The sequence below is a fragment of the Suricata suricatta genome, chromosome 2 (genome assembly GCF_006229205.1).
Source record: "Suricata suricatta isolate VVHF042 chromosome 2, meerkat_22Aug2017_6uvM2_HiC, whole genome shotgun sequence".
Taxonomy (NCBI): Eukaryota; Metazoa; Chordata; class Mammalia; order Carnivora; family Herpestidae; genus Suricata; species Suricata suricatta.
The window spans coordinates 78565454-78576973 of NC_043701.1; the positions used below are offsets into that span (position 1 = coordinate 78565454).

General features: G+C 43.6%; 1 protein-coding gene across 2 annotated transcripts; it reads left to right on the forward strand.

The window, feature by feature from the left end:
* The first annotated feature begins 1105 nt into the window (after positions 1 to 1105).
* On the forward strand, positions 1106 to 10931 carry GATAD1 (GATA zinc finger domain containing 1). 2 transcript variants are annotated; one of them, XR_003904746.1, is made up of 6 exons: positions 1106 to 1585; positions 2381 to 2506; positions 4106 to 4165; positions 7694 to 7877; positions 9546 to 9962; positions 10596 to 10931. XR_003904746.1 is itself a non-coding variant. In XM_029928970.1 (5 exons), exons 1-5 carry the CDS (start codon positions 1334 to 1336, stop codon positions 9734 to 9736), a joined length of 813 nt encoding a protein of 270 aa, XP_029784830.1. In that variant the 5' UTR covers positions 1106 to 1333; the 3' UTR covers positions 9737 to 10931. The 2 variants fall into 2 exon arrangements, 1 of the variants encoding a protein (XP_029784830.1); XM_029928970.1 differs by having other exon boundaries at positions 9546 to 10931.
* Positions 10932 to 11520: the final 589 nt, after the last annotated feature.

Sequence of the window (11520 nt, forward strand, 5' to 3'; positions counted from 1 at the left end):
GCTCAGAGCCTGGAGCCTGCTTTGGATTCTGTGTCTCCCACTCTCTCTTTCTGCCCCTCCCTCTCTCATGCTCTGTCTTGCTCTGTCTCGAAAATAAATAAAACAGGGGCACCTGGGTGGCTCAGTGGGTTAAGCGTCCAACTTCGGCTCAGGTCATGATCTCGTGGTTCGTGGGTTCGAGCCCCACGTCAGGCTCTGTGCTGACAGCTAGCTCAGAGCCTGGAGCATGCTTCAGATTTTGTGTCTCCCTGTCTCTCTGACCCTCCCCTGCGCTAGCGGTCTCTCTCTCTGTCTCTCAAAAATAAATAAACATAGGGGCGCCTGGGTGGCTCAGTCGGTTAAACCTCCGTCTTCGGCTCAGGTCAGATCTCATGTTCGTGGGTTCGAGCCCCGCATCAGGCTCTGTGCTGACAGACAGCTGGCTCGTCATAGTGCCCTTGTACTACGTCAGCTGTTCTCCAGTGTGCCCCAGGGAGGCCCCAAGACCCTTTCTAAAGATCCTCCTGGTCAAAAGTGTTTCTTTCCAACAATGCCAAGCCAGTTATTTGTCTTTCCACTCTCATGTTTTCACTGGCATGCTCATCATCAGAGGCTACAGGGCGTGTGGTGACATCATCCCCCAACAGCTAATGAACGCATGCCTGACATCGTAGGCTTTAAAATGTGTTTCAACTCCCAATGCATAAATGTCCATGGATGTTAACTCCTAAAAGTACTTGGGGGATCTAAAATACAATTTTTAAGACCGTAAAGGGGTCCTCGGTAGGAGTGCCAGATTAGCAAATAAAAATACAGCACATCCAGTGAAATCTGAATTTCAGAGAAACAATATTCCATGGGACACACTCATATCAAAATATTATTTACTGCTTATCTGAAATTCAAATTTAATTTCGCGTTCTGCATTTTACCTTCCAATCCCAGGCCAAAAAGTTTGCAAAAGTCTTCCCTAGTAGATCAGGTCCCCTAGTAAGGGACTGAGGGTCGCACTACAGTCCAATTCATGAAATCCCGAGTGCGGCACTTCCGGTCAGGGGGGCGGCCAGCGAGCCGCAGACCCCGCCCATCCCGGAAGCTTCCCAGGCGGGGTCCCGCCTCCGAGCCTACCTCCCGGCGCTGCGGGCCTCCGGGTGTAGGTGCCGGCCCAGAGCGGGTGGAACCGCCTTCCTGCCTCCAGGGGGCAGCGGCCGCGCTCTGGTCCCTTCGTGGACAGCTCGGCGCCCGCGCCGCTCTTCTTGTCGCTGGGAGTGGCGGGCCGACCAGCGGGCGGCCCGGGCCGGCGGTCGCCATTCCCGTGTCGCTGCGCCCTCGGGGGCCGCCCGAGCCCGCCACGATGCCACTGGGCCTGAAGCCTACCTGCAGCGTCTGCAAGACCACGTCGTCCTCCATGTGGAAGAAGGGCCCGCAGGGGGAGATCCTCTGCCACCACTGCACGGGCCGAGGCAGCGCGGGCGGCGGGGGCGCCGGCACGGGAGCGGCTGGCGGGACGGGTGGCAGCAGCAGCGGTGGCGGCTTCGGCGCGGCGACCTTCGCCAGCACCTCGGCTGTCCCTCCGCAGAGCAACGGGGGCGGGGGCGGCAAGCAGGTGAGCTTCTCCGGCCTCTCCCGCCCGCGGAGGCCTATTGGGCTCGAGGTGGGCGGAGGCCGCTCGGGCGGGGAGGAGGCGCGCGCTGGGGCCTTCCCCGATCCTGGTGACCCTGCTAGAGCGGGCCGCCCCCCCCCCCAGAGTGAAAAGATCTTCGTTGATTTGGCCCATCCTAAGCACCTTTTGTTATTTTCAGAAATTGAAAGTGTGCAGAATGCAAGAAAATTACAAACCCTTCAAAGCCCCTTCGTTGTAGTAATAGCACTTGCAGGAGTAACCAGACATCTCGATACAGACACATATACACAGACACTAAACAGGATCATGCTCCTGGACCTATTTCCCTGTTAAAGGTTACTTTATCATTATGTCAGGTTAAGTAATACCATGTCGTTGTTTTAAATGGCAGCATAAGTATTCCATTTTAGGTAGTGCCATACCTAACCCTCGCCCTGGGGCTGGAGAGTTCAATCGTTAATAAGCGTTGTTCACTACTATAAACGCAACAAAGGAATAGTTCTTACCTTGGCCTAGACTTACTAGCACTCTGTCACTCCTGCCTCCCTGCCGTCATGTAAATAGTTCACACCTTTTTGGAGGCCTTGGAGATGCTTGCCTAGGGGGCCCTCCCATTCTAATTAGCTCCGGTGATTAGCCAGCATAAAAGCAAAAGGTACATTCTTACCTAATTCTGAAAAGCATAAAGTGCATACTCTGGAGTCCTTGCAGGATGGCTGTATCAGGACAGCAATCTTTCTACAATTTTATCTTTTTCTTTATTTGTTTCTGTAACAGAGTAAACAGGAAATTCACAGGAGGTCTGCTCGGCTCAGAAACACTAAATACAAATCTGCCCCAGCTGCTGAAAAGAAAGTTTCCACTAAAGGAAAAGGAAGAAGACATATATTTAAATTAAAAAATGTAAGATGATTGTGGACAGTGCCTTACGGTAATGGCATTGTGTGTGTAGCGTGTCTGTCATTGCCTTCATCTCTCATCCCAACTTTGCTCTTGGGAGCCTTTCTGCAGTATTCTGGGGAGTGGTCCACATCTTCCTAAAAGGAAGTTAACTCTGTTGCAGGAGGCATACTGTTTACAGTTTATAATGTCCTTTCTCTCTTTTTAGCTTTTAATTGTTTCCACTGGGAAACAATTAAATGTGAGTCTAAAAGAAACCTAAACCTCGAATGCATTTTATTGGGTCTTCTGTGCAAAGGAGGAGATGGGATTATCGTTCTTGGTATCACCAGGTTTATTCCGAAAAAATGTTCTTTTTATTCTTTAAAGACTGAATTAAATAATACCAGAACTGATTCATTTACGTTTGTTATTACAGCCCTAGAAAATGTATCTCACTGCCTTACGATGATCAGTTTGATGAATATGAATAAAAAATTTCACTAATCTTTTCTGCTGCTGCTGTAAGAAAACAGATGGTTACAGACTTGTGCGGTGGGTAGTTGAAGGCACCTTTTGTTGCAGCAAATGCTCAGGGTTTTTGTAAACACAAGGGGAAAATGGTCAAACAGAAACGGAGACTAGTTTTTAAAACCTCAGTATGGTGTTCTTTCCTTTTAGAACAGGAAAGCTTCCCTTACCAGCAACGGCATCTCTGAAGTTGGGCATATTCCTTTATAAAACACAGAGGGGCCCTGCAGTGTATTCCTGTGCAGATTGCAGATTCTCTTCCCATTGAGAAGAGTTGCCTCTAATGTAGTTAAGACTTTTATAGTTCAGTTTTCTTAAAATGAGGTATTCGTTGACTAGACAAAGCATGTTAAGTAAATGTTCATATGACTATAGTTGTGTCACTTAAACACATGTTTTCCTCTCGTGTGCTTGAATATGCCCTGCAGCTATTTCAGTATCAATTTCTGTAGCAAACCTGTCTTCAAGGATGGTGCCAGGACACGTCTGGGGAGGCCCGGTTCTCGTGTCATACAGGCATATGCTCAGCTTAAGAAGGGCTTTCGGTAATGGTTGGGTGGCGGCAAGCTACTAAGAACTCTCAAGGAAGCTTCGTATAGCCTCAGCTCCGCCTTGCTAGAAAATTACTTCTGATAACAGTGAATATCCTAGTAGTTCCATAGATAAGCTGAGATGGAAAATGTCTTCAGTGAGACACCTTTTCACCTTGTGTTCGCCCACATATTTTTTTATGACTTCTATTCCTGTCATGCCCAGGCCATCGGAGCCAGGACATTTTTATAACTAGAATGTTAATATGTAATAAAGCTTGGAGAGCGCTTGCAGTGCATCTTGGCAACATAATCGGAAGCTTGCGCTTTGGTTCTCAGCAATTTTTAAGCTGACGGTGGCAGAAATAGCCATGGAAATGTTCAGACTGCCTTGCCACAACATTCAGAAAATTGTTTGTCTTTTTATTGCACTCCTTGTCAATAAACAACAGATTTCGGATTTCTGAAGTTACAGCATTCTCATAAATGGCTGGAAAATTGCTTATCCTCACCACACACACATAATACACTATGAATGTGCTTCCTTTTGTTTTTTTCCTAGCCCATCAAAGCTCCTGAGTCTGTTTCCACCATAATCACCGCAGAATCGATCTTCTACAAGGTAAGCATCTGTAGAGCTACTGAGGGAAGATTTGGACCTGTTGTATGATACTCTGCCAATCGTTGGGTTAGTCCAAAGGCCTCTGCTCCTCTGTAAAATGTGTGATTGTTTCTTGTTCTTTTCTAAGCTGTTTCCCCCCATAGGTGGCTGGCATAAAACATCTCATCCAGAGCTGCTGGGTAGCTGCTTATTGAAACATGGGATTTTTAAGTATTTCAAAAGGCTAATGTATAGTGTGAAGTCATGAAAGAGTGAGCGCTCCTAGTCACTGTGACAGTGACTCTGTGAGAAGCCAGAGCAGGGCCTTGGACCAGTAGAGACTGTAGAGACCTGGTATCAAGTGGGTAGAGGAGGCATAGAGAGTCTAAAATGCATTTAAGAAGTGAGAGGAATAAGGACAGTGGTGGTGATTAACATCTACTAGAAGCCCATGGTGAGAGAGTCCAAAATGTTTTGATAAAAGAGTGAGGAAGTCAAGTTTCCTGGGGTCTAAAGCCCACAGACATCTGCTACTTCAGAGAGACATGAACTGCTGTTATTTTTGAACCAGAAACCTTAGGAAAGCAGTTGCAGCATAGAAAAGAGCTTCAGAACCTGGCAGGCCTGGCACAGGCAGCAGCCATTAAATAGTGTTCATGTTTTGGGGTCTGAATTACCTTTTGGGGGGCAGTGACACAAACCAGTGATTCATACCTCACCGAAGTGGACCAAATGCTGAGAAACTCAAGTGTCATACTCTGTGTGTACCTTTTCTTTCTTTCTTTTTTTTTTTTTTGTTATCCCAGACTAACAGTCTATATTCACAGGCAAAATTCTGTCCTGTATTTCTAGCCTTTCATCACTGTTACGAATAAAATAGCTGAAATTTTGTATGTGCTTGCTATGCATCAGTCACCAAGGTGAGCGTGTCACATGCTTTACTTCCTTCAGTCCCCTCCATGAAGTGCTACTGTTATTCCCACTTTATGGATGAGAATGGAGAGGCACAGAAAAATTAATGAACTTGTCAAAGATAACATAGCCAAAAGTCATGGGGCCAGGCAGTCTGATGCCAACGCCCGGGCCAGAGCTCAGCTCCAGGCTCCACTGGCACGTGGCTGTGTGACTGACAATCTCTCTGGTGTTTCTTCCTCTATAAAATAGGGATCGTAAATCACAGCTACCTCTGTGGGTGAAGCAAGATCATGTATGTTAAACATTTAGCAGAGTAAGCACTCAAGAAAGAGTAGAAATTGGCATCATCATGTTTTCAGATTTGTTCATGGCTGAACATACAGTTTACAGATAGACTCCAGAAGCAGCTGGTTTGGGGGCGCCTGGCTGACTCGGTCAGTGAAGCATGTGGCACTTGATCTCGGGAATCTCCACATTGGATGTGGCGTTTACTTAAATTAATAAATAAACTTAAAAAACAACAAAAAAAAGAAGCAACTGGTTAGGCTAAGGATTTAGCCTACTGGTGATTTCCAGGCAGGTCTCAACCAAAAGGCAAAAGGCAACGGCATGTGGGACCTGTTGTCACACGTATCAGTATTTCTTATTGCTGTCTGCCATCCACATCTGTTGAACAATAAGGACAGAATATGCAACAAGATACTCGGGTGATGCTGCGGATGCCATGGGCAGGCCTGCCGAGGCCGGCACTGGGGCCGTTGCGGGCAGCACCAGGGCGGAGACGAAAAGTCAGTGCTGTCTGCTCACCTGGAGGCCCCTCAGGCGTGTTCACGGCAGCTGAGCGGGAGCCCCTGGGTCTGAGGACCAAGACTCCAGAGGGTTACCTGGTCTTCCTGCGGTGAAAGAGCCCCACGAACCACTCGGCTTACTCCTAGTCCAGTGTTCTTCCGCATGCTGGGCCGGCCCTTTCTTGTCTTCCCGAAACCTCCCTGCGAATGAAAGAACTCCTAGATTAAGTGCCTTCATCACGTTCAGTGCTCTAGGTACGTACACACACAACACAACACTTACCATGAGCCAGGTACTGCTCGCCTTTTACCAGGATACTGTCTTTGCCTTGCAGTTCTGTTTTCACACTATTATATACTTTGAGCTAATATTCATTCAGCATATATTTGAGTGCCTGTGATAAGCAAAGCCCTGTTTTTTATGTGTGAAAAAACAAACTAATCATTTGTAATTTGGGAGTAATGATTCTGTGTGTAGACAAAGTAAACCATAAGTGCGAAGTATTTATATGACAAAGAACCTTGAACAGGAGCTACAAGGGCCAGATGATGATGGATGTGAATGTGGTGGCCCACGTTAACCCTGCCTGTCCCCAGTGATCCAGAGGCAACACTCACACTTAGACACGTGGGTGAAGGGTCCACCAGGAGAAACTCCTGTCACAGTTCACTTACTACAAGTATTTCTTCAGAATTATTTTTAGGTCAAGATACACAGTATCTTTACTGGCTTTACCAACTGCCAAGGTCCTGGTTTGAGTGAAGCAGCAATAAATCACCTGGTTCCTGCAAGTCAAGGATTCCTTCTTCAGCCGAGAACCACATGTACCTAAGGGAGTGCTGAGTATCATAAAGATTTGGATCAGCCATTATAGATGTTCGAAGGAGAGATTATTTCCTTTTCAAGATGTAGGGCAGACATGTAACAGATAGAGTCTTAGGGAGGGCTAGACACAGGACATGTACAGATTAGTTGGCTGTGAAATGGAGCGGAGATAAGACATGAAGCTTTGAGGGGTGCCTGGGTGGCTCAGCTGGTTAAGTATCCAACTCTGACTCAGGTCTTGATCTTGTGATCTGTCAGTTGGAGCCCCGTATGCTGACAGCTCAGAGCCTGGAGCCTGCTTCAGATTCTGTCTCCCTCTCTGTCTGCCCCTCCCCTGCTCATGGTCAGTCTGTCTGTCTCTCTCTCAAAAATAAACAGTAAAAGGATAAATAAATATAAATAAATAAATCCATTAAAAAAAAAGATATGAAGGCTTGAGTGCTGGAAATATAACTGTCTCATGGAAGGTTATCAGTGAATGGGAAAGGACCTATCCTGAAGACTGATTATAATCAGAAGACTTTCTGTCATTTCTTTGGGTTTGAATTTGTCCTGTCCATTTTCTTTATGGACACCAGTCAGGGAGACGCGTAGAGCGTATTCACATCAGGTAAGCACTGCTTTTCAGCACAGGACAGAGAAGGACCATCGAGCTGGTAAAGGAGCCTCAGCTGCATTCCTTGGCCTTATGTAGCCTTCAGCAAGTTGCTTACCCTTTATACAACTCAATGGCTGTGGCCAAAATAATGGGGATAGCACTGTTCTGATATGAAATCAAAGTGTCTTTATAACAAATGTCTTCTCCAGATGCAAGTTTCGTGTGTGTGTGTGTAATTTTCGTTCAAGACCGAAAAAAATTAGGATTAGCATCAACTGTTTAAGTGTTGATTTATTAGACTGTCTCAAAGGTGTTTTACTGACCACTTTGCAAACTGCTTATTTCATGTTAAGGAGGTTTCAGTTCATAGCTGTGGTTTTTATTTTTATTTCAAATATGGGATTATCTTTTATCTCCCCCAGGGAGTGTATTATCAAATTGGAGACGTTGTTTCTGTGATTGATGAACAAGATGGAAAGCCCTACTATGCTCAGATCAGGGGCTTCATCCAGGACCAGTATTGCGAGAAGAGTGCCGCGCTGACGTGGCTCATTCCCACCCTCTCGAGCCCCCGCGGCCAGTTTGATCCTGCATCCTATATCATCGGTGAGTATGACAAGCAGCATAGGTAATTCTCCACTATTATATAAAGGAATGTATTAGTCTGCTCAGGCTGCCGTAACACAATAGCACAGGCTGAGCGCCATAAAAACAAAATCTATTTTTTCACAGTGCTGGAGGCTGGAGGTTGAAGATCAAGATCAAGGTGCTGTCAGGATCACATTCTGATGAGAGCTTTCTTCCTGGCTTGTAGGCACCACCTTCTCACTGAGGCCTCGAATGGCCTTTCCTCTGTATGTGCGCACTCCTAGCGTCTCTTCCTCTCCTTAGAAGAATGTCAATCCTAGCAAATTAGGGCTCTACCCTATGACCTCATTTAACCTTAATTACCTCCCCAAAGGCCCAATCTCTAAATACCGTTATGTTTGGGATTAGGGCCCATATGAATTAGGGGGACTGTAATTCAGTTCATGATAAACATAGGCACCATTAAATACTAAAAAGTAAAGAACTTTATAGAAAATACGAAAGATATTTTATATAGTTGGAGTTCAAGTGCTATCAATTTTTGAGTTAGAGCAGTATATACCAACTAAAACGTGATGTGGATAAGATTTTTCTGAGCGACCCAGGTTAAACTCCATTAAAAGAATTTATTGCTCAAGAATTAGGCTTCTTTAGGCATATTTACCTATAAAAATCTAGTTAAAAATAATTTGAAAAGCAACTATCTTATTTCTAGCATCTTACAAATTTTAATTATGTGTCCTTCCACATGTCACACAATCATTCTAGGCCTTTTATAACTTGTCATTATATATAGTTTGAATGGCAGCCACTGTACTTTTATGAATTTCAAAGTTGACAAAAGAAGTGGTATAAATGTTTCTTGTAGACTCACAGGAAGAAGTTGATGATTAATACAATTTAAAAAGTGTTCAGAGTTTTTAAATAACCCCATATTTTCAACCTTTCTGCAGTGAGCTTGCATTACTTTTCCATATAAAGGGTTTTTTGTTTTTTCCAGAGGGAACAGGGACAAATATCTACTGCTGTTGTTCTCACCGACGGGTGAAGCTTAATACGCCATCGGTTCTAAGTCTTCTGCTTGTAGGTACACAGAAGAGTGGACTTCATCTCCCTGACCTAGAGACCTGGGTTCTCAGCAGAGGTGGGGGTGTGAAGAAGCACCCCTGGGCCTCCTTTCCCACCTCCTGTTCTAACCCTCAGACACTCGAGTGGGCAGCATGGCACAGAGGTTCAGAGCCCACGTGGCGCCAGACTGTCTGGGTTCAGAGCCCAGCACTTAGCAGCTGTAGGCCCCGGGCCGTACATTAAGTTCCTTAATCTCTCTTGCCTCATTTTCCTCAGACATAGGAGAGGAATAATAATAGTGCCTGCCTCCCAGCAGAGTTGCGACGACTCAGAGGACCCACGTATGTACAGTGCTTAGAACAGTACGGGCGTTGAATCAACACTGCTTGGCGCACTAATATTATTTTTAAAGTCCTTTCTACATTGAGTCACTGTTTGGGGGAGTTAAATAGTTAAAGTAGAAAAAGTGGTTGAGAGTGACCTCAGAATAATACATGTGTCAAGGACTAATGTCAGGTCACCAGAGTGGTTTGTCTGAGCATCTAGGAATTTTAACCCTTTGTGAAAATGACATATATGTTCAAAAGGTGTTTAATCTTTCCACTGTCTGCCTTTTAGGACCAGAGGAGGATCTTCCAAGGAAGATGGAATACTTGGAATTTGTGTGTCACGCACCTTCTGAATATTTCAAGTCACGTTCATCACCATTTCCCACGGTTCCTACCAGACCAGAGAAGGGCTATATATGGACTCATGTTGGACCTACTCCTGCAATCACTATTAAGGAGACAGTTGCCAACCATTTGTAGTTTAGAAAGTAAAACTTACTTCCAGTTATCGTGGATTCATACTACTATAAGACATGCCGTGTTTCTTCCATGAAATTCCTAGAAGGAAAGAAGACTAAGAAGTTTTTCCCTACTACCCAGTAACCAGTAGCTTGTTTATTACTAGTCACTTGGAAATTGAAAACGGATAACAAGGAATTAAATTACAGGCAAAGGCTATAATTTCCAGGAAGACCATTAAGAACAGGTAGTATCTATTTTTCTCTGTGATTTATTTCTAGAAACTCACTAAATGGATTGTAGTTTTCTACAAGTACAAAATAGTAATTAACTTTTAGATTTCTGACCCCAGGACTTAATCAAATAAAGTGTAGCTATAACCAACCATATCTATCACAAAGTTACACAAGCTTTATTGACTATTGGCCACTTTGACCTTAAAGAAAGTGATTGGTGGATGATTGTATTAGCCTGGGCTTTTTAAAACTTTATTCTGTAGCAAATGGATTAAGAATTATTTTGTTGACCTTAACAGAGCTGCTCACTCTTTATTGTTTTTACTTCCCTTTCTCAAACTGAAGCTTCCAATCAAAGCATAAAATTTTGCAGAGCAGTCAACTTCACGAAAAGCACACAGGAGACACCTAGTGGTCTGGCATCTCACTTGCTAGTTTTCTTGACTACCATTAGAACCATCATTTGGCAGTCATAAAAATGATTAATGGGCTATAAGCATTTAATATTTTTAAGAAGTCTACCTAAAGTTAGACCATCTGCTATAGACTCACAGTAAAAGGCCCAAAACAAAGTCTTAGACTTAGAAGCCCTGTTTTCTATGAAATTGCCCAGAATTCAGGTATACGTTTTCCTTCACATTTAGGTCAGCTAACTAAAGAGAACAACGTCAAAATGGGAAGAATTGGGGACCATACGTCTTGCTTCCTCTTCTATGGTGACTTAACCAGCATTTTTCAACTCCAGGAAAATTTGTCAGAATGTTATTCAATCATACTGATTTTGAGTTATAGCAGTTTTTTAACTGTTCACATTTTTCTACACAGTGATGGTTTGTATGTCAGAAGCAAGCAACTCCAGATAACTCTGTGTACATAGTTATCTCCATAAAAGTTACAGTAAAATATATTGTAAATACTATTGTAAATAGCTAAGTGCCAATATTCAAACTTTTGGATTAAAGTGTATTTTTCATATTGAATTTACTTTGGATTTATTTCACTTAAACAATCCAATGTGGGGCTTTCTACCCAAAAATGATATAAATAGAAAACACCAAGGTTGTACTCCTAATTTGGAGCAACAGATTGATCAATATATAATTGATTTTAGGAAAATTTCAAAGAATGGCTGATTGAGAAAATAAATACTTAATGTAAGATACTGATTAAAATGAGGAAATATTGGGGGGCCCGGCTGGCTCAGTCAGGGGAGCATGGTACTCTTGGTCCTGGGGTTGTACGTTCAAGCTTCACACTGGGTGTACACATTACTTAAAAATGAAATCATTTAAAAATTAATAAAATTAGTAAATACTGAAAAAACAGTATAAATACTTACCATTTGTTTTTTTTTAATATCAATGAAACATTTTATTTTTAAAATTAGCATTAATGGAAGCATAAACAGTAATGTTCTTCACAAACTACAAAAGCTCCCTGGAACATTAAAGATTCTAGCCACACTTACCTAATACAAAACACTATGAAAAATAACAATCAGCCATTTTCCTATCTTTGAGCAAGCAAACCAAGATTGCCTTCCTAGACAATATTTATCATATCTAAGTA